The sequence below is a fragment of the Talpa europaea genome, assembly GCF_964194135.1.
Source record: "Talpa europaea genome assembly, chromosome: 8".
Taxonomy (NCBI): domain Eukaryota; kingdom Metazoa; phylum Chordata; class Mammalia; order Eulipotyphla; family Talpidae; genus Talpa; species Talpa europaea.
The window spans coordinates 110626267-110651762 of NC_140075.1; the positions used below are offsets into that span (position 1 = coordinate 110626267).

The 25496-nt window shown below is 55.4% G+C and overlaps 2 protein-coding genes across 3 annotated transcripts in view; one reads left to right on the forward strand and one right to left on the reverse strand.

Annotated features, from left to right (window-relative positions):
- Positions 1 to 729: 729 nt before the first annotated feature.
- Positions 730 to 4810, forward strand: NGB (neuroglobin; the record flags this gene model as incomplete). 2 transcript variants are annotated; one of them, XM_084240969.1, is made up of 4 exons in its annotated part: positions 730 to 818; positions 2550 to 2661; positions 3258 to 3389; positions 4676 to 4810. In XM_084240969.1, the coding sequence occupies 4 exons, from the start codon at positions 730 to 732 to the stop codon at positions 4808 to 4810; spliced, it is 468 nt and encodes a 155-aa protein (XP_084097095.1). The 2 variants fall into 2 exon arrangements, with proteins under 2 accessions (XP_084097095.1, XP_084097096.1); XM_084240970.1 differs by having other exon boundaries at positions 3258 to 3377.
- Positions 4811 to 12760: 7950 nt separating this feature from the next.
- Positions 12761 to 25496, reverse strand: part of TMEM63C (transmembrane protein 63C) — a gene marked incomplete at both ends in the record, with an annotated part of 32713 nt that continues 19977 nt past the window's right edge. The window contains 10 exons of the mRNA XM_084239955.1: positions 12761 to 12964; positions 16241 to 16309; positions 17636 to 17745; positions 19400 to 19567; positions 19951 to 20056; positions 20322 to 20484; positions 22192 to 22257; positions 22801 to 22887; positions 23838 to 23944; positions 25206 to 25359. Coding sequence (XP_084096081.1) covers positions 12761 to 12964; positions 16241 to 16309; positions 17636 to 17745; positions 19400 to 19567; positions 19951 to 20056; positions 20322 to 20484; positions 22192 to 22257; positions 22801 to 22887; positions 23838 to 23944; positions 25206 to 25359 — 1234 coding nt within the window. The remainder of the gene's footprint in view (positions 12965 to 16240; positions 16310 to 17635; positions 17746 to 19399; positions 19568 to 19950; positions 20057 to 20321; positions 20485 to 22191; positions 22258 to 22800; positions 22888 to 23837; positions 23945 to 25205; positions 25360 to 25496) is intronic.

Below are 25496 nucleotides of genomic sequence, written 5' to 3' on the forward strand. Positions count from 1 at the left end.
AAGAGGACTCTGTGGGCCCCCAAAGGGCTGGTGCCCCAGGCACAGACACAGCCAGGCAGAGTGCCCCAGCCTCAGCCTGGGCACACAGCCTGGCAGCCCCTGCTCCGAGTTCGGGGCGGAAGGAGAGACCCGTGCCAAGGGCCGGCAAATTCAGAGGCCTGGGGCCGCACTTGAGTGTTGCTGGTGGCCAGGAGCGTGCCCGGGACGATCCCAGGCAGCACGGGGCCCCCACGACGAAGTGATGATATTATCTCCAGTTTCCAGAGGAGAAACCGAGGCTTACGGATGCTCGAGGATTTCTGTTGAGCGCCGCGCCCGGGGTATTTCTCAGGCCTGGGGGGTCCGGGGTGAGAGGAGTAGCCCCGAGACGCGCCTCCTGAAGCACGGGATGGGGGCGGGGGCAGCGTGGCTTGAAAACTCCCCAACCCGGTGGCGCGGGGCGGGGCGGGGCGCTCTCGCAGCCTGGGGCGCAGGGCACCGCGGCCGGAGCAGGGTCCCTGGAAGCGCCACGGGGGCCGGCAAGGCGGGGGCGCCTCCACCCAGGGCGGGCGGCACGTCTCCCCTCCCTCCCGCCGGCGAGGAGCGGGGGCTGCACCCCGCCCCGCAGAGGCGCCGGGGGCGCGAGGGGGTGCGGAGCGGCCGGGGTCGCCGCAGGGATGGCTCGGCACGTGCGCTGACGGCGCCCGCGCCCGAGGGTCCCCGCCTCGCGCCCCGCGTCCCCGGGCGAGCATGGAGGGCCCGGAGCCCGAGCTGATCCGGCAGAGCTGGCGCGCGGTGAGCCGCAGCCCGCTGGAGCACGGCGCCGTCCTGTTCGCCAGGTGAGCGCGGCCGGGCCCCTCGGGGTGCGGGCGGCGGGCTGCTTGGCCAGGTATGGGCTCGAGGTGTCTGGGTCAGAGACAGAGGGGCGAACGCGGGCCCACTGCCTCGGCGCTGGGACACCCCAGAGGTGCGCCAGCGGAGCGGGGCGCAGGAAGGATCGCGAACCCCTTCTGCTCTCCTCTCCGCGGTGGGCGCCTCTTGGCGAGCCGCGCCGCGCGCCCCATCCCAGCTGGGTCTGCCGGGTGCAGGGCGCGTCCTCTCTGAGGAGCTTCGTACCCTCGGGGCTGCAGACTCGGATTCCCGCGCTGCGCCCCCGCCGGGCTCACTGCCCCCTGAGCGTTCCTTTCCTTGGGTGTTTACTGCTGGGGTGCCCACAGTTGACAGCCTGGGGAGACTGCTCTGAGGGCCCAAGCCGGGGAGGGTATGTAGGGGTCTGAGAGGCGAGGCATGGGTACCCCCCAGGGGTGTGTGCGTTCAGAACCAGCAGAAAGATAAACCCTTCCGAGGAAAGAACCAGGCTAGCACCCGAAATCCACCAGGGAAGAGGTGACAGATTCCCAAGTCTCACCACCTCTGGGGGAGATGATAAAGGGATTGGGAGACCCCAAGGGGGAGTCAAGCTTGAGGGTCTCCAGGTACCCCTCTGCCATCACGAGGGAGGCAGCACTTCCTCCATCAGAGGTTCGGGAGCCTTGGCTCTGTGTGCCAGCCCAGAACTTCCGAGGGGCTTTTGCAAAACCATCCCTCCTGCTCCTCCTCTCAGCAAAAGGGGAATAAATTCACAGTTACACAAAACCCTAATGAGGTCAGGATGTTGCTTGAGAGCTTTTGTTTGTGCTTACCCACTTTTCCCAACACCACCTTTTTCTCATCACCTGCTGAGGCACTCCTGCTCGCCAGCTGTGTGACCTGAGGCAAGTTACTTAACCTCTCTGGGCTTCTGTTTCCTTCCCGGTATATTGGGATAACAGTTTGTACATACTGCTTAGGAGCGTAAGGAATACATGGATTAATAACATGTGAAGTATAAGGAGTTCTTTTTTTAAAAAAAGATTTATTTATTTTTATACAAGAACCGGGGTACAGGCCAGATGTGCGGGACGGTGAGAGGATTCACCAGAGACAGAGCAGGGAACAGAACAGGCAGACTGACGAAATACACTGCTGAGCAGAGCAGCGGGCGAGACAGCAGAGGTCGGCCGCGCCATGTGGATTATCTCCACGGCTGGCGGGGATCCATTGAATCGGCACTGCAGAGGCTGTGGACACCTTCACAGCACTGCGCTCAACCGCCTGCGCCACCAGGAGGGCCCCGAGAGTTCTTAATACTATTATTATTCTGACCCAAGAATGGAAGGGGGAGAGAGAGAGAGAGAGAGAGGGAGGGAGAGAGAGTTCCCTCTCCCAACCTCCCCAGGGTATAACTATGGTCTTCGTGTTTGAGGAGCCCTTCCTGTCCTAGTCCATACCTCACTCCTCTGCTATTTATGGAGGAGCTACAATATGCCAGGTCTTTCGAGAAGTTTGGGGACACGTGTCTCCTGCCAGGGTGCGCGTCAGAGCCCAAGGAAGAGGTGAAAAGCTAGCAAAGCGGTCAGTAGCAGGTCGGAGGCTGTGCTGTATTTACGGCCCAAATTCGGCCCCCTCCCCCAACTCCACTGATGGGCCGTGAGGGGCTGCCTGGGGTGGGCAGGGTGCTCCCCAGGGCTGATGCCTGGCCTTCCCTGCAGGCTGTTTGACCTGGAGCCCAACCTGCTGCCGCTCTTCCAGTACAACTGCCGCCAGTTCTCCAGCCCGGAGGACTGCCTCTCCTCCCCGGAATTCCTGGACCACATCAGGAAGGTGAGGGGACAGGGGAGCCCATGTGGTCTCTGGGGTCCAGCAGCGTGGTTTCCTGGGAGAGAATGAAGGACATGTCACAGGGCAAATGCCCCGGGCCTGTCTCACTCCCTTCCTGCTATTTCCCCAAGTCAGGGCCATCTGCTCCCCGCTGCACTGAGCTGGCCTGGTCCAGGGCACAAGGCGCAGCCTTCTCCCCCACCCCATGCTCATTCATCTGGTCAAGCTCCGCCATTGCTCTCGACCTTGACCCCTAGCTCCTTTTGGTGGTTTTGGCACTTACCTATTATAGGCCAAGCTGGAGCTGGTGACTCTGGCAAGGCCTCAGTTTCCCTACTCCCCAGGCAACAGGCAGGGCCTTGAGACCCTCAGAGAAGAGGGACTCCCCTCACGGTGTGACATTAACAGTCTGGCCACCACATGTTGAGCACTGTATGGGAACACAAGGTGTTCCTTCCAGGTGTGATCCTGGGACACTGAGACCCTGGTGCCCTGTTACTTCCGGCTGGGCCCTCCTGAATGCGGGTTGTAACCAGGTGGGGTTGCTCCAGCCTCTGCTTTCACTGGCTCTGGTTTCACTGGTACCTCGGCTTCGGCAGGTGATGCTGGTGATTGACACCGCGGTGACCAATGTGGAGGACCTGTCCTCGCTGGAGGAGTATCTTGCCAGCCTGGGCAGGAGGCACCGTGCAGTGGGCGTGAAGCTCAGCTCCTTCTCGGTGGGTCAAGGGGCTCCTCCCCAACCTCCCCTCTCCACTTGCTCTTTCGCGCTTTCCTTCCCCGTAGCCTCAGATGACCAGGGCTGAATTTGTTACTTCTCTGCTGTGTGACACTCATACTGGCTTGACCTCTCTGAACCTTCAATTCTTTTCTCCATGGCTTCTCATAGAATCACAGGAAATTAAGGTGCCTTGGGGGGCTGACTGGTCAGCTCAGTTTTTGATTGCTATGTATAAAACTTGCCCCAAAGAAACTGGTTTTAAAAAATGATTTCCAATGATGGGGGCTCAGCAGGGTGGTTCTTCTGACCCACATGGTCTGGCTGGAATCACTCAGACTCTATAAGCAACTAGGAACTGGGGCTGGACTGTCCAAGCTAGCCTATTGCCCTTTGGTATCTCTTTCCCTGTAGCCCCTTATCACCTGGTAGTCTACCCCAGCTTTATAGGGTGGCAGCTGAGTCCCAAGAGGAACACCCAGGGTGCAAGTGCTTTTCCAGCCTCTGCTCACATTACTCTTGCTTTCCTGGCCAAAGCTGGTCCCGAGATGCACCCCTGCATAAAGGTGCTCAAGAGTAAGAAACCCCCAGGAGTGACTCATAGGAGACCACTGGTATGACCACCTGTCTCACAGGCCAGCCACCTTGCCAGCCACGGAGCACTTGAGGAAGAGACAGTGTCCAATTTCGTCTCCATCTCTGGTAGTGCTGGTCTTGAGTGACTATCCAGTAAATATTTGTGGAGTCAAGATGGCTAATTTTATTCTGCTGAAGAGTAACAAATGACAGCCACTTTCAGAGTGCTGTACTCAGAGCTGCGGACAGATGATCTCAATTAATCACCCAGCGGCTCCATGAGTTGAACTTTCACCTTTTCTGTTTTACTGAGAAAGTAACTAAAGCCCAGAGAGGTCACAGAACTTGCCAGAGGTCACTGACCCAGTTTATAAATGGTGGTATCAGAAAGTGAACCCAGGACCTTCTGATTCTACATCCTGGTCCTGCAGAGAAGGACACTGAGGCCTGGGGCAATGACTTTGCTCAGGCAGGCCTTGGACCTTTTGCTCACTCATGGAATGACCAAAAGGTCCAGGGTGGATTGAATTGCATAGTTCACTCTCAAGTCTTGCGTTTAAGGAGAAAGGTAGGCGCAGTACGGTGCCTAGGGAGTGGGGCAGAATTCTGCCCAGGAAGCCCTATGTCACAGAGAAGACAGGCCCTGAGCCCTCAGCAGGCCTGGGGCTGTTTGCTCACCTGTGGAATGGCTCCGGGAGTGACCAGGTGTCCTTGCCTCTGCAGACGGTGGGTGAGTCCCTGCTCTACATGCTGGAGAAGTGCCTGGGCCCTGCCTTCACGCCAGCCACGCGGGAGGCCTGGAGCCAGCTCTACGGGGCCGTGGTACAGGCCATGAGCCGAGGCTGGGATGGCGAGTAAGAGGCGGCTCCTGCCCAGTGGCCTCCCCTGGCGGCCCTCACCTGCCTGTGTCTGTCTGTTGGCCTGTGTCTGTTGTAGCCAAGCTCCCATAAGCCTCCCTGCATCCTGGCCTTGCCCCTTTGGCCACAGTGGAGAGTGTTGGGGCAGGGTTGGGTCTCAGAACCCATCCTGCCAGCAGGGGCGGCTTTGACTTCAGGAGCAGCTCCTGGATTTCCCTGCATCCCCAGTAGCTTCATCCTGCCTGCCTTCTATTCCCTCTGGCACCCCCTCTTCTGTCATGAGGCGGAGGAATGGGACCATCCTGTGGCAGAGGTGGAATGCACCTGGGGAAGTCCAGGACTTTGAGAGGGGGTGTCTATCATGCACCCTTCTCAGGTGTGCCTGGGTCAAGTTGGGGAGCAGGCTGGCGGCTGGCTGAGCTTTGGGCATCTTCCCATCTTGCCTTCCATGCCTTTCTCTCCCAGGGGTATTAGCTTTTCGTGCATAAAGAGAAGGGGCAGTTTTAGGCTCCATGTGGTATCACAGGGCGCAGGAGCAGGTGCGTAGGTAAGTGCTGAGAAAAGACAGGTGACCTGCATCTATGATGGGCTCGCCTGGTCTAGGGCCTCCTCAGATGCCACCTGACTATAGTTTTTCTTTTGCAGTGTCTCCCTTCCCTTCACTCAGCATTCCTGGTGGGCACCTCCTTACCACCCTGCAGGAACCCAGCCAGCTGCTGGGCCGGGAGGGCTTGGGGAGGGGCAGGCAAGAGGGGTGACTTTGCCCAGAGAGACTGCATGCCGGGGCTCCTCCTCACTACCCGCCTCCAGTAGGGCCTGGGTCTGTTCTCCCCCAACTTCTTTTCTGCCTCTGCCTGCTCTAGGTGTGGGTCCACGGCCCCCCGCCCCATATTTAGTAGCTGGCATGTGCTGTACGTAGGCTGGTAGATAGAAGCAGCAGCTCTGAGGCCCTCTGTCCTCACCCTCAGTCACCTGCATTTTAATCTTTTGTGTTGTGGTTATATAAACTCACAAGGAATAAACCTCTTCTGTAAGCCTCCATGGCCTTCCTGGACTGGTCTTTTCTTGGATGTTGACTTGTGTCAGAGGAAGCTGTGGGGCAGTGAATCTAGAATACGGTGGGAAGATGGGGCCAAGGAGTCAAGACCAGGATGGGTGAAAAGGAGAGGCCTGGGGCAGCCAGTGGCAGAGACGGAGTTAGGGGCTGGGGTGGAAACTGATTGGCAGGGCACCAAACCCAGTTCCTCCTGGGCACACCTTGGTCTACATTTCCCAGACTCCCTTGCAATTAGGTGGGGCATGTGACTGAGTCCTGGCCAGTGAAATGTGTGGACATGTGTACCCCTTCTAGACCTGCTCCCATCTCCCCCAAACTCCTGCACCCTTCTCCATGCTGTCACTGCTCTGTTGGCTTCATGCAGACCCCACAGTGACCCCGAGATCCGGGTGTAGAACATACTGTGATGTATGTTCTATCCACAAGGTGGATACACTGTTATAGCCACAAGGCTGGCTCCCCGGGAGAGGACACCACTAATCAGAAGGGCTTGGCGGGGCCCAGGACCAGGTCCCAATGACTCACCCGCTTGTCTGATGGCACAGCCAGCGTTCTGACGGGGCGATGCCTCTTCATGGGGTGTGGAACGCACCCCTCTGTGCCTGTATTTGCTGCCAGTGTTGTGAGAGCCGGGCCTCCCTCCTCCTACTCAGTCCCTCCCTTGACTTTGGGGACATGGGGCTCTCCTGGTTTTCCTCCTCAGTCTCCCTAGCAGATTCTGCTCCCAGCTCTCTGCACTGGTCTCTATGGTGTTCTCACCCACATCCATGATCTAAACACCAGCCAGGGACTGATGACTCCCCATTTCACATCAGCAGCCCAACTCTCCCTCCCCTGGACTCCTGCATTCCCCTCCCACTAGCCCCATGTCCCCATCTCAAGAGTAACTTCCCAAAATGGAACTCTTGGTATCTCCCAGGACCTGCTCCTCCCAGCACTCTCTGCCTTGGCAAACCGGTGTGCCCAGTTGCTCTGGCAGAAGAGCTGGAAGTCGTCCTTACTTTCTTGCTTGCTCTCTCGGTCCCAACATCAAGTCCAGCCATGGATCTTCAGACCCAAATGTCTCCTTCTCCTTCCTCATTCCCTGCCTGTCCTGGTCGAGCTACCTCTCTCTCCTGGAGGCCTCCCTCCAATGGGGCAGGCTGCTTCCACCCGAGGAGACCATGTCTCTCCCCTGCTCAGAGCTCCCCAGAAGCTCAGCCTACAAAGCCGCTGCCCACTCTGCTCCAGCCGCTCTGGCCTCCCCAGTAACCCCCACATTTGCTCCCTTGGGCCTCCCAGATCTTCGGCAGCCTCTACTAGCTCCCAGGACTCATCCCCAAAGAAGGTGTCCTTGGTCCCCCTGAACTCCAACTTTATTTTATCCTACTTTATTTTTTCTTCAATGTATGTGTACCTGACACCCCACGATATAATTTGTTATGTAACTCGTAACCTATTGCCGTAGAAACGGGAGGCTGACACAGAAGCCACAGGGCTGTGTGTCTGGAGGGAAGAGGAGATTCTTCGGACCCTTGCCAAAGATGAGAAGCAGCCAGAGCCTGGAGTGGCCAGAGCCTGGTGTGTCCCTCCAGTGCAAACAGTGCCGCTCAGTGCCCAGCGAGATGACGTAACATAGTTGTGTCTGTGCCAGGTATCTTAGAAGCCAGAAGGCAGCTCTTTGGAGTTAACCTCTGATTGCCGACCAGGCCCTTGCCAGCTGAGCTCCTGCAGGACAAGTGACGGCAGGAGGCTCAGAGACAGTGGGGAGCTGAGAATCGTTTCCCTGATTCTAGGGGTGTGAGGCTATGACCCTCCCTACACTCTAGCATCATCTGTAAAAGAGCTCAGGTCCCTCTCCAAGAATTTTGTTCAGAGATGGGGTCTGGACACTGGGATTGTTCAAGATCTCCCATTTGCAGCTGGGATGGAGAACCCCCACATTTGCAGCTTGAGTGAAGTGGGACTGCTATTGTCAAGGGAAAAGGACTGTCACCTTTTCAGAAAACAACCACTGTGCACCTCCCCAGGGCCACCACGGAGTGGACTTAGGACACCTGGAGTCAGCCAGCATGGAGAGCCCTCAGGGGAGGTCAGAGGTGCCCCCAGAATGACTCTGGGAAGGTGGAGGGGGGAACCAGGTCTGGAGGAGCTGTGCCTGGAGGTGCCCGCCCCAGGTTTGGCCTCCTGCTTCCAGCCCTGCAGAGCCCAGCAAGTCACTCAGACAGTGCGCCAGTGCCCCGGGCAGATCCCCTTTGCGTCTGGGCCTCCCTGGCACAAGGAACATGGGGTACTCAGGCCCTTCCCGCCTCCAGCCACCAGCCTCTGCAACTGCCACCCGCGGCCTTGCTCTCCTCCCGGGTTGCATTAATCATGGATGATGCTGTGTTGATGCAAAAAGCACTTGGGAGCACGAGCACGGGGCACGTGCACCTATGATTACAGACACCTGGGCTAAAAGGGCTAAAAGGGGCTCCTCAGCTCTGGCATCACTCTGAGGCTAGGGGACTTGGTTGCTGCCTCCCTGCCTGCGGCTCTGCCTGTTGTCTGTTTCCCTGATTCAGCATTAAAGGTATGTTCAATATACTCAAGGCTTCAAAAACTCTCTTTTCGTCTGCCTCAATCAATAATGAACCTACCAGGCCTGGGATGATTGCACAATACCTGGTACCAGGCCTCTGGCTTGTCCCCAGTTCCCTCCTACCCCCAGTCCAGGTAGCTCTACCTTCTAGGCCTCCAGGCCTCCTGAATATGGAGAGGCCTGGCCATCCCCTCTGTAGGGTACATGAATTAATCAGGCTTTTTACGCCACTAGCCACTGTGGCTATCACCCGTGGTTTTATGGCGTTAATTTAGAAGGCACTTGGGTGTGGGTGTGGGCACGTGTGCCTGATGGAGGACGCCTGGAGTATGGTGTGCGCATGCATAAGTGTGCATACCTGAGCCTAGAGGCCAGGGCTATAAGGGCGGTGTCCTTCAGCGATGGACGACGGCTACGTGAAGACAAGTGGCGTGACTACAGAAGAGGTGAGACCACGTAACAATGAGAGCGGGAGCGCCCAGGGGAAGAGCTCAGATTCCCTGGGGGCTGGGACTCTGGTCCCCAACATCCCTGCCTGGTGTGCCTGTGTCCCTGAGAGAGCTTTGAAGCCTGTAAAAGTCCAGAGCTCCTGGACTCTGCATGACTCAATAGTGCACCTGCCCCAAGGCTGCTGGCACCAGGCCCTCCTTCTCTCCGAGGGCCACCTTCCCTTCCACCTTCCTTCAGCTTCTGTCTTTCTACACTTCTGCTCATCTGTCTCTGCCTGGGCCAAGTCTCCTGCGAGGTCTGCTGAAGAATAACCAGGGCCTGCGATCTGGGGGACCCTGGAGGCTGCAGGTCTGGGGGAGGGGATTCCCAGAGTCCGCGCAGACGGCAGTTCTTGGATCCTCGGGAAAGGCCCCTCCCTCCTCAGCCAGCGTGGTCTTCTTTCTTTCTCTCCCCCCTGAAGCAGCCCTTATGGATTCACCTGACTTGACAAGTGATGACTCTGATGGGTCAGGGGTCAAGAAGCCGGGCCCTGGCCATATGCCCAGGCCGATGCCATGGGCGAGGATACTTTGAGCCTATGTCCACTGATGGACTATGAAAGCGTGAGGACAGGGTCCAGCAAGGGGCCTGGGGAGCCGTTCTTGGGCAGCCTGTCCTGGAGGTGTCGTGTGTGACCTCACAGACATCAGTGGACCACATTCTCCAGCCTGCTCCCTCGGCTCGCCACACTTCCCCCCGTCGCATCCACTCGACTCAGTAAGGCGGAGCGGTCACCTCACACCCTTCTGCTGCTACTCTCTGGACGAGATGACCAGCCGGGGTCACTGGGCTGGTTAGAGGAAGGCCAGAACATCCCCGGGGCGGGGAGGTGTGACAGCAAAGGTCCCAGCCTTTCTTAGAGGTTGTTCTTCTCCCATCCAGGCCTGACCTGGCGGCCCCCCACACGGTCCTACTGCCCAAGCTCACCCTGACCTCCCTTGCTCCGTGCGGCTGGCTGGGGCTGGTGCAGGCCCGACCTCAAGCCCACTCCTTCTCGTCCATACAGCCACCTGCTCACGGGGCTCCTGCCTTTGAAAAAAAAACCCAGGTACTCACCAGAAAGTCCTCCCCTCCTGCTGGGGGGCAGGGCTCAGAGCACCCACAGCTGAAAGGGGGAGATGGATTCACTTCCTGTCTCTCCAGCAGACCTGGGGAAGCACTTGCCTGGTCTGCCCTGTCAGGAGGGGGCCAGGGAAGACCTCAGGGGTGAGGGGATCCCAGAAGGGCCAGCTCTGGTCCCAAGGGACAAAGCCCCTAACCTCAGGGAGGTTCATCTCTTAGCAGCTCTGCCTCCTTCCAAGCAGAGGGAAGGCCCTGCTGGGCCTGTCCAAATGCAGAGGCTCGAGCGAGCAGAGGTTGGGAGGACTTGTTTATTCAAGGCACGGTCATAGCATTAATAACAAGAAGGTTCGGCATTCTGGTACATTCCTTTAGTGGTGGTAGCCAAGGGAAGTCCACACCCCCACCGGGCCCCCAGAGGATGCAATGCTGCTGATAGGCACTTTGCTTCCAGAAGCTTCTGAGAAAGAGGCAGGCAGGCATGGAGCTGCTCCAGGCCCCGTGGGGCACTTCTGGGAGGTTCTAGGCAATATCACTCCATCCCCTCCTCACCTGGGGCAGCTCCCTCCAGAAAGGATTAGGTCTGAGAGGGGGTGGTTCCCTGACAGGCAGGCCCAGCTGGGAAGGGGTTGGTGGCATGGGGTGGGATGGTAGCAGGGAGGGGAGGTACTTGGAGGCTAGAATGTGGTGTGTGAGGAGCTAAAGCAGGCCGACACCTCTGCTTTCTCAGAACCAGACTACACTTAACCCAAATTCAGAGAGAGGAGCCGCCAATAGTGCGGCCATGTTATCTGCTGGGAGGCCTCCATAAGCAGCGTCCACAGGCTGAGGTGGTCAGCGGAGCAGAGAGGGACAGAAGAAGTAGCAGAAACAGCCCAGTGGGGGCCGCATCAGAGGGGGCCAGGCAGCAGCAACCGGCGGCTGACACAGGAGCGCCCACAGGCCAGCTTCTGGTAAGACACCCCAGCACACACAGTGTGTGACACACCGCGGGCTGGGCAGGGCTGAGCCGGCCCCCTTCCCACAGGGATCCCCGCTGAGGCCCTGACCACTCTGCTCCAGAAAGGACCCTTCCCCTTGTGGGTGGGTGAGATGCCAGGGCAGAGGTCCTGTGGGGCCAAGCTGGACCAGGATGGGGAGAGACCACCTCCCCAGTCAATCCAAGGTCTGCTGAAGAAAGATCCCTCACACCAAAGTTTGGGCCAAGACCTGGGAGAGGGCACTGTTTGCTCCTCAAGTGCTATTTTTTGCCTGGGGTGAAGCCTGGAGCGTCTGAGGCTGAGATGCAGGCAGAGGTGGAAAAGGGACTGGGCCCAGGTGAGTGAGTGCAGGGGTGTGGCGGGGGCCCACCTTCAGCAGGTTGGCTGCAGGGACCCAGGTCTCTGGAGCTCAGGAGAACCCTAGAGCATGGGGACCCCATTCGATTGGACTGGCTCTGGCCCATGGAAGCTCCTGCTGGTCCTTCTCTGTCCTCCACTAGGCTGCCTAGGGGTCCTGGTGGGGTCTGTCCCCAGAGGCGGAGGCTTGCACCCCCGCCTGCAGCACAGGTGCCAGGTGTCACCAGCACTGTTCCTACCCAGGATTTGGCTCCTTCAGGCCTCAGGTGCTGGCAGCTCTGGGAGGGCAGAGAGGGTTTCGTCATCGAAGACACAGCCCCCTCAGTCCCGCAGGGCAACCCCAGTTCTAAGCTAGGACTACCCTGGAGGCCACTTGGAGTGGCTTTCACTCTAGGGTGCAGGGTGGACCCGAGAGGAGCAGAAGGGCCCCTGCTTGGAGGCCAAGGAATGGTCAGTGCCTTCAGTTTGAAGGATGGACTTCTCCCCAGCTGCCTCTCATCTTGGCCTTGCTGGGTGAGCGGGGGCCAGGGCACTCAGAGGGGATGAGGCAGGAGGGGCTCTTAGTGGCCACAGTCTTGGCCTTGGGGGTCCTCTCAGTAGGCTCTGGGGTGGTTTACCTAGATACCCTTCACACAGGATTTGGGGAGAGACCCCCCCTCCAAGGATTCTGCCTCTGCCCCTCCCCACCTGATATTAACCAGCCGAGGTTGCCTTCATCAAAATGCACACAGGTCTCGTTTAATGAGCCCGAGTGACCGTGTCCCAGCTGCCCTTGCAAGAATAGGAAGGAGAAGGGCCTCTACCCTGCTGCTCCTGGGGCCAGCTGATGAGGGCTGGAGGGTAGGAGGGGCTCGGACAGCTCCTCTCAGGTCTGTGTTCTCAGTGACCCCTCACCCCGCACGATGCAGAAACTCTCTCTTCATGGATGCCCATGCAGGGAACCTGGGACGGTGTTCGTCGGCCTCCTGTCGATGAGGCCCAGCACACGAGCCTTCGCTTCCTCAGACTGCAGAGGCAGGATGGACTGGGAGGAGGGTGGGTTGGGGCGGCAACTGCAGTGGAAGCTTCTTGGCAGGGCAGCTGGTAGAGGGTGGCGAAGACCCCAGAGTCTTCGGTGGGCCTCTTCTGCTGCCTCCTTTTTGCATATCTCCTCTGTCTCCATCCCAGTGGGAACCCCAACCTTCAGTCTCTGCGCCCAGAGCTTCAGCCACCTCTCCCAAGAGGTGGTGCCAGCCTGTCTCCTTCAACCCATCCAGGGTCCCTTTGCACTGCCCAGCAGGTCGGCAGGTTGGGGCCTCCACAGGCCGATAGCCAGGGCAGCAGGCATCTCCACTTGGGCCTTCCCAAAGTCTGCAGGAAGTGGCCAGGAGGTGAGGCTGCCCTCCTGCCAGGCCCTCCCCTGGCTGCTGCTCCCAGCTGGAGTTGCCAGGTGGAGGCCTTGGGTCCTGGTCAGTGGTACTGGCTCTCGTGCGCCAGTTCCAGCCCTTCCTGGAACTGGGTCGAGTCCAGCTCCCTCACAAAGCCCGACGATGCAACACTCGCCTCCTCTTCCTCTCCTAGCTGTCTGCTCATGCTGCCGTAGCTTAGCCGGGCCTGGGAGGAAGCTGGGGTCAGGTTCATCTCTGGCTCTTGCAGCACGGTGGCCATGTACAGCTGCTCCGGACAGAGGGGACACGGGGGTGAGGTCACATCTGGGACAAGGCCTTGGGCACACCCTTCCCCTTCACACCCTACCCCCAGAGCTTCCCTGCGTCCTGAGTCCTTCCGTTCCACCCCCAGCCCAGCTGCTCTTGATCAGCCCCCAGGGCTGGAAAATGCAGGGCTCCTGACCCCTAGTCCTGTAGCCACATTCCTTTCATCTGTGGTTCCAGGTTAGGCTGAACCCACAGGGAGAAAACAGGAGGCTTCCCCAGCTGGAGCCTGGGGAGACCCCCTCCCTGAGCTCCTGCACTTTCTAAGACAGTTTCAGAGGTGCATCCCTTTGAGCATGTAACATTGCTTGGCCTGTGAATCTGGGTTTACAACTGAGACTGCCAGCTGAGGTCTGGGTCACGTGGCCGGTCAAACCCAGGATGGTCCCACGACTGCCTGGGAGGACAGCAGGATAGGAAATGCAGGAAGAACTGGGGGTTGGTGGGGGTGGGGGGAGTTATTGGCATCCTTTGAAGAAACTTTAACACCAACTTCTTAATTTGAAAATAGGTAATTATGGGACAGAACTAAGCCTTTCCTATAGGAATTCATTTCAATGAAACCAAACAGCCTTAGTTGATGAGGGAGCTCTTTTCTTACAAGAGTCTAGAATATTTGCATAATACCAAAGGAAACTCTGCAGATGACCTTTCATAAGGAGAAACTAACCCTGGAAGAAGCCAGCTGTCACCCCCTAATCAGGGGGTCACTTTAGCATCATGAATGAGGTAAGCCCATGTGTCTCAGATGCTGTGCTACCTGGAATGTATTGTTGCCTCTACATTGAACTTGAATGATGCAGCCTTTGGAGCTAACATCTAGCTTTCAGGAAATAGAGAAGTTAGTGGAAAATGCTGTAGGGCCTCATGAAAAACAGCTAGAAGAATCAAGAAGGTGTGACATGCTGCGGGAATATTGGCTTGATCTCACCAGCAAATCAAAAAAAGAGAAGGTGCTGATAGAAAAGAGACATGCACAGGTACTACACAGGTGTTAGATTAATCTAGCACAAAGACTGGATGGGGTCTTGGCTGGGAATACTTTCATTTGCAAATGAACATAATATTTGAAAAGGCAAAAATTTATATATGGGAATGTAGAGAGTGTGAACTAAAAGTACAGGTTAAAAAATTATTTGCAGTATTTCATCTTAGCAAAAATTTTATATTTAAATCTATCTGGAAAAAGGAATGGTAGGGGTTCTCAGTGGTCATATCTGGGTGGTGGAATGTGGTGACTATTTCCTTTTTTTCTGACTTGTTTTGCCCCTATAATTATCTACAGTATTCTTATACCCCTGTTGTAATAATGCAAGCTTTAAAAAAATAGATTTCGGTAATTTTTAAAGCTCAGGCTTTAGAGCTGGATAGAACTGGTTGGAACTTTGTTGGCCACTTCCTTGTTCAGTGCCCTGGGGCGGCATTAACTGACCTGCATGAGCCTCAGTTTCCTCTGCTATAAAATGAGATAAAAATCCCTACTTGTAGTTTTATCATAAAGATGAAGAGCAAGAAGCACTATTTAAAATAGGTAAAACCCGGAAACAACCCAAATGCCCCAAAATAGATGACTGGATCAAGAAGATGTGGCATATATACACAATGGAATATTATTCAGCAATCAAAAAAGATAAACCCATGCCATTCTTAGCAACATGGATGGAGCTAGAAGGAATTATGCTCAGTGAAATAAGTCAGAAGGAAAAAGAAAAATATCAGATGGCTTCACTTATAACAGGAATATAGGGGAACTCAATAAGACATAAGTATAAAAAAATAATAACAGTACAAAACACAACAAAGCAACAACAGACAATTATAAACCAGCGACATCCTGCAGGGGAGGAGGCGGGAGAGGGATCAGAGGGAGGGAGGGAGGAGCACCGGGGACTGAGGTGATGGTGCACGGGTGCCTTGGGGGAGGAAACTCTAAGGGGACCACACCTGAGGGGGTGGGGGGAAGCAAATATTGTTTAAAAAAATTAAAAATTAGAAAAGGAAACTATGAACTAAAGAAAAAAACTAACACCTCTTGACTACTACTGAAGAAACAGTGACAATGTATATTTACAGATGTGACACAATTAAAAAAATGGACTATAAATTTAAAAAAAAGAATAAAAAAGATTAAGAGCAAGAGTGGAAAAGCATCAGGTTCAGAAGATTTCAACAGCCGATGGCTAATAATGTTCCAGAGGGATCATGTTGGCAGGGCCCCAGCAAGATGCCAGGTGAATGGAGACTTTGGAACCTTTTTAGTACCTCCAGCCCCGAAGCTCCTCCTTCCCGGCCACCTCCCAGACACGGTTCCTCCGTGGAGGTTTTTCCAAAGTGGGGCTGACCCGCAGCTCTGTGCCCGGGAGTGGGCATGGCCACCACCGCTGTGTCTGCCTCCCTCCATCCCTGCCCAGAATGGGAGCCGTCTCTGCCTCCAGGCCCTGCCACCCACTCTGCATCAACCTCCACGCTGAAACTGCCTTCAGCTCTTGCCTTCAGTTCCACCAACACCTCCACACCCCATTCCACCTGGCGCCCCCTCCAGCCCCATACCTGGAGTCAGATTAGACATTCCCTCCTCCAGGAAGCCCCTTCCGTGAGTGCCCGGGCTGGCTGATGCCCATCTCAGTGGTCCTCCAAGGACCCTGGAATCAGGGCAGGGGCTGACCTGCTACCCAGCTCAGTGCCTTGGTGAGCCCGTGTCCACATACGTGGCTGGGAGGCGGGTGAGTGCTCCCTCCAGGCTGAGCTACGGCGTGGGAGTCAGCACCCCGCTGCTGGGCTCCTGGTCCTGGTCTTCACTTGCAGCTGTGGTCTCACTTACCCACTGCGGCCAGGCCTCCAATACCTCCCTGCAGCTGGGTCTGCGGCTCGCCTGGCACCTGTGCCCCGGGGGCAACCTCCGGTCCTGAGGCTGAGCCCCAGCTCATGTCTGCATCTACACAACTGAGCTCGTTGTGGCTGGGTTTGCCCTGACCTTTTTCTTCCTCTCTGAGTTCCTCCCAGAGAATCTCCGGTAAATCTTGCTTGCTCGATCTTCCCAGGTCTTCAGCCAGGGCCACGGCAGCAAGGTGACCTGGGCCAAGTCCTGCTACATCAGAGGCGGGACCCCGGGGGCCACCGTCTCCTCCCCACTCCACCGGCACCAGGTGCCGGTGCTCCCCACTATGATGCTGGAGTAGTCCAGCCTGTGGCCAACCCCCCTCTTGGCCTGCCCCCTGGGGTAGAGGCGCTGACTTACAAGTGAGGTGGGCGTGGAGGAGGTGCTGCTGGGCTCCATGTCAAACACGGTCTCCCTCTCCTCCTCATGCTGCGCGGAGAGAGACGCAGAGGGTCATAAACAGAGGGTCTGCCCTCTGCCCCCGCCCTCCCCACATTCAGGGGGGCTCCTGGGCTTCTCATTCCCCTTGATCTCATCTTCTGTTGTTTCCCAGGCCTTCACCCGAGGACAGGACCGAAGCCCAGGGTGGTAGAGAGGGGACTGGGATGTTAGGGGAACCTTCAGGCACATTCCATTCTCCAGGGCCGTAATGGAGGACATAAGCAGAGTGGAGACTGGGGTTCAAAGAGGAGCCTGCTTGGGCTCTAGAAAAAATCCTTGACTTCAACTCTCTCCTCCCGGGAGGCCCCTCTATCGGGAACAAACCCTAAACACCAAGGTGCTCTAGGTCCTCCGCCACCTTCATCCTGAGAGCAGACGCTCGGGCACCCAGATCACTTGGCGTCGTTGCATCGGGAAGAAAAGCCAGAGGTGCGGTTGGCTGTGGCCCTTCACGAGCTGGACGCTCAGCCCTCCAGGGGACAGGAGGGGGGCCAGGCAGGGGGGCTCGCCAGACAGGGAGCCGCGGGAGGCAAGACGGTCCTCTTCCTTTGATTCGGCAGTATGCCAGTATTTTAAATCAACTTACTTTCTTCCCCTTATACAAGGGGGAAGGAAATAATTCACCATTATTGACAGAAAGCCTGTCAGTTGCCATCCACAGAAGGTTAAGTAGAAAAATTCATGGGGAACCATGAAGAATACTTGAGTGCACTGGAACTCATTCCAACACGCCCCTGCAGACACCCACTTTGAGAACTGCTGATGGGGCGCACACACGCCCCTGGCATGACTCCCAACAGGAAAGGACTGGCTCCCTTTTGGAATGATCTGGGCCCCCAGGGCCAGGCTTGTTCTACAGACAACCTCAGGCTCAAAACCCTGGAATGCGGAGACAATGACTGTCCCCCTTCTGCAGGTGACCATCCCTTACCACCCCCACCCTCTCTTCTCAACTCCCCATCACTGGGATGCTGCTCCCAGCTCAGTGGCTGGACAGCCTCACAGTGTAGGAGGGACGGGCCAGGAGCCCGTGGTTGGAGGAGGTGACAGAAGGGGCAGGAAGGAGAGGACAGCTGTCTTCCAAATTTCCCCACCCCTGAGGTATGATTCTAGGGGTGAGAGCTGGGCCGGGGGGCAAGGATATATGGGCACGTGCACACACAGGCCTGGGGACCTCACCCCAGAATCACAGGAAGGCAAGGACCTCTTTATTCCTGTGGTGCTGTGGCTGCCTAGGTCAGCAGGGGGTCCTAGAGCTGTGCCCCCCCAGGGGCCCGGGAGCACCAGCGGAGGGAAGGCAGGCCTGCAACTCACCGCGAGTTCATGCACCGTGCGAAGTCTCCCCAGAAGAGTGCCAAAGCAGGCAATTACCATGGAAAGGACGAGGATGGACAGGGAAAAGAAGGTGATGACATGGGCCGAACCTGCCGAGAGAAGCGGGCGTGGGACGGGGTCCTGGAGGACCGGCGCTGCGGGAGGAGCACGCCGGCAGAGAGGCCACCCAGGCTGGCAGGTACCCGGGAAGCCCCTCCACAGCTCTGCAGGGACTCAGGAGTCGAGGGCAGAAGGACCCTTCCCCATTCGCCTAACAGCTGGGATGCTTGCGTCTGCCGCTGTGGTCTCATCCTCTGCTATTTAAGAAGATTAGAATTTGGCATCTGGTGGAACCCATAACAAATTTTTAATTGACTTAAGCATCCACAAAGTGCCCATTCACTCCACTGTCAGTTACCTCCCACGCCATCAAGGTCCCTGGGAAGAATCTCTGAGTCATTCGTTTTTGCCACGGCCCCCAAATGGAGTCTCTGACCCACACCTTGCCTTGTCAGAACTTTGGAAGTGCGCGCGCTCCGGGATCTGAGCTAATAGCACTAAAAAGCAATCAAGGATTTAAGTTCTGTCCATTTCATTTGGGGATATACAGTTACTTTTTAATGAAGTAGCATTAGGTAAATATTAAAAATCAGTCTTTACAGGTAGAGGTTACTGCATAATGATGCTTATGGTTGGAGTTTTAGAACCAGAAAACCTTAACATCCAAGGCTGGAGAAGGGCTGCAGTGGCCAGAATTTAATGCTGCTGTTTAAAAGGCATGGGCTCAGAGTTTGAATAACACACTATTTTCTTAGCTAGGAACATAATGTTCAGTGAAGGAACTCTGGAGACAAGATTGAATGTTATCAAATGATGCCACAATTTTGTAAAGTAGCAAACTGACTCCTGCTCTGCCCTCCTTCCCCAGATGTGCACACAGAATGGCATCTGGAGCAAGACTTCAGACTCGGGGACAGGATGGGTCATTTGAATTTTGATCTTTATATTTTCCCTATTTTTGATAACAAATGGTCGTCCTTCGTACTTATAGAGAAGTTACATTAAGACATGCAGTCAGCTAGGGGGCAGGGAATGGCTGCTGGGGTAAAGGCGTGGACAGGTGCCCCAATAACTGAGAACTGACTGCTGCGAGTCAGGCAGGGTAAGAAAAGAGGGACTTGCCCTGCTCGCTGCACGCTGCACGGGGAAGATTAGGGTTAAGTCAAGTCCCTGTGGGAAGGCCAGTGGGGAGAGGGACCGAGAGGAAGGGGGATGAGCCAGTCTCAGGGAATTTTCAGTCTGGAGCCCATAGGAACTTCCTCTGGAAGGGTGTCCCTGAGCTCACTGGGGCAGGCCGCTCTGTGTAGCCAAGAGTAGGAAAGAAGCTGGCAGCTGGGGCACGATGCGAGTCTGCCAGGCTCTCAGGCACCCATGAGACCAGACTCTTCTCAGATCCCAGAGGCAATGTCACGGGCAGCGAGGCCCCTGGTAGCTGGCATTTTATTTCCTGCCTGGAGTAACAACGCAGCAAGAGGACCTTTCTTGTCCTGGGGCCTATACGCCAAATGCACAGTGTGGTTGGCATTGGTTCAAGCCCTTCCCATGGCTGCAAGGATTTGTGGGGTTTGGATGAACTCCTTAAGCCTAGAGAAGCCACCAGGCTTGGCTGCACTTGATAATCCCTGCTCCTTCGGGGTTTTGCTGTTCTAACAGTTGTTAAGGGATTTACGGAGCAGCAAAGGGCCGAGCAGGCTTGGCACCCACCTAATCGTAGCACAGAGAAGAAGAGCATCCAGAACAGACTCAGGAGCGGTGCAAAGATGGCCTGGCTGACTGCAGCCATGTGGATCTGCTCGTTGAGCTTGGTGGGCGCGTAGGAGTAGTACATGTTGTAGCGGTCCGTCATGTGCTTCATGAACAGGTAGAGCAGGCCTGGGGGCCCGGAAGATGGAGACAGCCTCAGCTGCTGCTTCCACGGTCAAGACCCGTGCAGTCCCAAGGCCCCCAGGGGCCCGAGGGGCCAGATCCAGGGTGGTCAGAGCATCAGGGGCCAAGAGGAGGCTGTGGTGCCGACCTCTGGATCATTCACTCATGCATTCATTCAACAAGCATCCTACGTACACAGTCATCTCAAGCGGTCATCCATCCTCAGTCCTGACTACCTCATCCTCCCCCCTGATCTGGCCCTGGCCCTGACACCTCCATGCCCTGCACCAGGTCCCCTTGTGCTCCAGCGTTGGGGCCCATGTGGTGGGGCTTAGCCCCTCCTCCCATCACGAGGGTGTGCAGTCCTGGGATGATCAGGGATGACTCACCAAAAGGCACAATGATAGGGCAGGTGATACTGTATGCCATCACCACGCTGAAGACATTTATCATCCACGCATATTCTCGCCCATACTGGAAGTCCAAGGCCTGGTCCTAGAGCAGAAGGCAGGGTAACACTAAGGTGGCCTGCTGGCATAGGCTTGGTTGCTTCCGTGGCTGCTCCTTTTCCATCCCCTGAGAGCTGGCTAACAGCTCAGGCCTGGAGACAGCCTATTCCACCCCTGGGATCCGAGCAGCACCAGCCCCACTGCAGCAGGCCTCCCTTTTGGGGCCCCTTGGTGCTTCCAACAGGCCCCGTTCCTGACACCCTCCCAAGGGGAACCTTGAGGGCCATTCTGAGGGAAGGGTCCGCCCTCACTTTTCTGATGTGGACTCTCTCTGGCTCCGACTTGGAGAAAAAGAGGCGGGTGCAGTACAGTATGAGAGACCCCGGGCGTAACAGCTCCATGCCTGTGCCAATCAAAGCTGCCGTGATGACGTAGTTGACGAAGAAGGCGCCGTTGTCTGGCAGGAACACACACCTGGGCGTGGGGGAGAAGGGAAGACAGCAGCAGGAGCCAGGGGAGAGGCAGAGGGCAGAGGTGTTGGGCAGGAAGAGGAGAGTAGGGGAGGGAGCGAGCCGAGGGAGTGCAGGGGGGGTGGAGGCAGAGATGGGGAAAATGAATTTCCTATATACAAGTGTGCTTCCAGCGCAACTGAAGTTAACGAGAGCAGGGAGGGGGATGGTCTGCAGAAAGTGTGACGATGTAAGGAGATATACGCTCTGGCTTGATCTGAAGCTGGGATATTTGGTCTGGAGCCACAAACCAAAGGAGAATTTGGAGGGACTGTGACCATGAATGGGGGAAAAAAATCGCATTTTTATTTCACTAACCTCTGACTACAATTTAGCACTTCTTTTGATTGTGAACATGGGAACGAACCACAGCAATGTCGGCCACAGCTGTGAGTCTGTCCCTCGAGGGCTGTGTCAGATCATGGAGCAGTCACAGCTGATAGCTCACAATAGCAGGGTGCTCGTCACCCCTTAAAGTGATGGTAGCTACGAGGCATGCAGCCAAGTTACACGAGACTGCCATCGTCCTGTCTGCACATGTGTATCAGATGTTTCGGGCCAACGTTGGCTGGGATGGATTCCTTCAGTCACCCAGTGGGCGAGCTGCCTGCCTCACCCTGGTGACCAGGGCGACTCTGGCTTTACAGTGTCACATCTACACAATTCTGTCAACTCCCTCGAAAAGAGACATCTTGTCAACTTCCTCGAAAAGAGAGATCTGAAAGCCCCTGGACATATTTCAGGTCTCTTTCAAAGGCTTTTTTTTCTGGATGACATCCAAGTTGAGTGATGGGCTCACACTGCTTCCCTCCCCATACGTAAACTATCCTGAAGACACTGACCTGTCAGAAGAAGGACTCATTCATTTTTTTTGGGGGGGGGGAGAACCCAATTTATTACAATTCTAGTTCCATGGCAGAAACCTTGGAGAATTCTGGTTCCTGCCCTATAGTTAGGGAAGCTTGATGGTCATTTGCAACATTCTGACTTTTGAAAACTTTTTCAACATTTGTACCCCTAAAAACAAAAAACTCAAATGACTGTCTAATACCACTGCATGTTGCCTTGTCAAAGGTCCACGCCAGCCCCAATGTAATGCTCTTTTAAGTTCTATCAGCTCTCACACTGATGCACACTGCAACGAAGTAACAACAAAACTTTAGCCTTGCCTGCATTTAAAATGCATTGTCTTACTATTAAATGTGTTCATAGAGATCACTACAAATTTAAGTTTTAGAATATTTTCATCAAACATTTCACTATATTTGGTTTTCTTGAAAACCAAGTATATTGTGCACCTAAAGCTAACTCTTCTGCGTGTATGAAAAACTGGCGAAATCTGAATGCTGTCTGTGGGTTGCAGTAAGGCCAGTTTCTGTCTGCGATATTATGCTGTAGTTATGCAACAGGCTACGCTGGAGGAATCTGGGGGAAGGGATCACAGCACATTTATGGGGTTCTTTTTATGGATCTAAAATTATTTGAAAAATATCATTCAGAGAATGGCCAAAGCGGCCCATGGCACCAGGAAAGAGTAGGAGGCTGCCTAGTGAGGGCGCCTGCATGCTCTTATCGCTACCAGTGTGGGAAAATAAGACTACACATGTCTGGCTGATGTGAACTACACACAGGGAAGGCCCAGTGTCCCCTGGAACATGCACTTGGTACTCACTGGAACCTGATGGATGCCTGTTCCAGATAGTAGATGTCAAAGAGCCAGCGCAAAAAGACATCCAAGCTAGAAACAAGAGCAAGACAGGCCCCATAGTTAATGAACCTATGAGCAAAGGCCTATGAACCCAGGAGTTCAATGCCTCTTAGACTGGCTTCCCTCTTCTATCCGCCCATGCCCACCCCTCAAAGATGTTGCCACCTAATATTCCAGCTAGCCAGTCCACATCGCCTCTCTTCCTTCCGAGTGTGGGGCTTTCCCTGTCCCTCACCCTTTGGCCTTTCAACCTCAGGCCAATTCCTCCAGCAAACCTTTGTCAGCTATTTCTCCTGGTGTTCTCTCCTGAATTTCTACTGCGAGTTGGCTGTTTCCCCCACCTGGGCTGGCAGGCAGCTGATAGGCATGGTGGCTCTTCCCAGCTGATGATAAACTCTTTGAGGGCAGGGTTTATGGCTGAATCTGAGAGTACCTGGCTCATGCTAGGTTCATGACAGGCACTGGGCTGTCATTTGAGGACTAGATTTGCAGCAACCACAGGAAGGCCTACAGTTTCTACAAGAGGAGGCTCCAACTCTAGGGTGAGTCTGGCTGTGAGAGGAAGTGTAGTACCTGGTCAACCCCATAGAAGGCAGAATGACCACCATGAACACCAGGAAGATATAGCACTTGTGCACTATGATCAGATTCTGACTTGATCTAGAAGGAAACAGAGATGTTCATCAGTGAGAGATAAGAGCCAAAGATCTAACTACAGAATGAAGAGAGAAACTGCTACTTGGCCTAGAAAATTGGCTTGAGTGTATTTCAATGCCATCTCAGGACCCTGATGAGCTGTGCTGCAACTGGCACCAGCAGTAAAGATGAGCATGATCAACTAGTGATGTCTGCCCTGGGCACAAGAAGGGAAGGAGGGCTCTGATTTGTCTAATACTTGACATGTTTGTGTTAAAGGGACATTACCTAGAGTTTCGATAATTGACATAAGCTTTATTCTTGGCCAGGGGAAAGATTAGTCAGGATTTCTGTTAGGACAAACCTCCTAGTTTACTGCCTGGAAGGATGGTAGGAGTTTTTGATGCAGAGAATAACTTTAAGACCCACACAGTCTTCAGGTCAAAGCAGGAACTTGTCCCAGGACATGGAAAATACCTTCTAGCCAATTAACTACTATAAGGCATATATACTATAAGGGCACTATAAGGGCTAACAAATAAGAAAAAGCTCCTGATTGTATAAAATGAAAGTACCGTGAGGGCTACACAGTTCATGGGCTCCTCTGATATGGTTACAGGAGCCTTCTTGGGGGGGTCTCTTCTTATTCTAATCTGTGCGTTTTGCCTGGAGTGCCTAGCATGGCCCGATCTCTGTTCACAGCTCTATCCTCTCAGTGCTTGGCTGGAGGCTCAGGGAGCAGCCCAAAGATGACATGGTTTTGGCCTCACACCCTTACATGGTGAGATATCTCAATATTCTTGAGGCCAGAGGCTCAAAGACAACTCAGTGCCCTCCATCCAAAGAAAAAAAGATCTGGTAGTTTTGGGTATCAGAGTCATCCTACATCAATTCTATTCCTTTAGCCAGATGAGAAGCCAGAGCACCAAATTGAGGGTGGGGAGAGGGACAGGGTTGGGGTCCCTCCTACTCACCTGGTCCAGTGGGCCTCGAGGAAGGCAGAGAAGTAGACAATCAGAGGCAGTATCACTGTAAAGGCCCAGAGCAGCAGTGAGGGGAAGAACTGGGTCACAACAGGGCTCTGCAGGGGTGGAGCGGAAGAGGGCAGGGACATTAACACAAGAAGTGGCTCTTTCCTCGCCAGGCTGCCCGGTCTCTCCACACCCAGACTCAGAGCAGGCCTGGTTTCCCTGGCGGCTGTGCAGTGGGCCTGGCCTTTCTCACCCACCTTCCTTGTCAGAGATCTACCTGTCTGGGGGTGGGCAGAGGCTGGCACCCCCAGGGGCGGAGGGGGTGCTCCCTAGGACACAGAGGAGCACAGGCCTCCTGTGTGCAGGTCCCTGGGGGGGCAGCTTGGGCTTCCTCTAGTGACCACACCTGAAGGCCAGAGCAGCATGTCACTCGTCTCAGACCTCAGGGAGAAGACCTTGACTGTCTCACTCGTGCGAGAAGTGGCAGAGAAAGGGGTGAGGGGATGTGAAGTGAGAACCTCCAAGGAGGGTTGTGGAGCTCCAAGGAGGGTGACTAAAGAGGGCAAGTAAGCAGCAGAAGCGGGTGGCCTGTGCATGAGAGCATGTGTGCATGCCTGCGTGTGTGCATGAGTGCATGCATGTGTGTGTGCATGTGTGCATGAGTGCGTGTGTGCACGTGTGTGTGCATGTATGCGTGCATGAATGGCGGAGACAATATGGAAGGAGCAGCCTTTGAAGCCTGTTATAACAGCCTTGAGGCTACAGAGTTCGGAAACAGGCCAGTGCACTCCTCGGATGCCCTCACCAGAAGGAGGCATCCTCCAACCTCAGGGACAGCGCTCCAGGGTGGGGCACTCCCATTCTGGAGCAGGGGTGTCTGGAAGTGAGGGAAGAGGAGACAGATCTGGAAGTCTTGCTTCTCTCAGAGGGGAGTATGGAACTTACCTCCTTTTTCCCAGCTTCCACCTTACCCTTCAAACCAGGGACCCTAGCTTTAGGGGAGGTGGGGGACACAGCTGACACTCGCCACACCCTCTGTTCACCCTTTGTACCTCTAGTTGGCCTAGACTGACCGTATCTAAAGAAGCCCTCTGAATCTAGGCCGGTCTGGACTGCCTACCCCCCAAACTTACCCCAGAAGCTACCTATGCTCCCCACTCTCCCTCTCTTTTCCAGCCCCAGTCAGAGATGGGTAATAACCCGTCTTCACCCCCTTTAAAACTAGGGGCGCTCTAAGCCATATCAGCACCGCTGCCACCTCCACGATGCTGCGTGGACCCTGGAGCTGTGTGCCGTGGCCCGTCACATCCTCGCGGGAGCTCCTCCTTCACCTCTTTGGGGCCCACACGCCTGGCTGAGCAAAGCAGGCACCTGCAGGTTCTCGATGGGGCGGGTGACGTTGTACATGTCGATGGTGTTCATGATGATGGCAGGTGTGGTGAGGAAGAAGAAGAGGAAGAAGAGGGAGGTGTTGATTAGGATAAAGCGGGCCCACCAGGTGAAGCGGCGGACTGACAGGTGTTTCCTGGGGAGGAAGGAAGAAGGAGGTGCACTTAGGACCCCGGGTTCCAGCCCTGAGACAGAGCCCACATGCTGCTTCCTGCATGCCAGCTATGCACCCAGGCTGCCCTGGCCCAATACAACCCCTTGGGGCTCCCACAG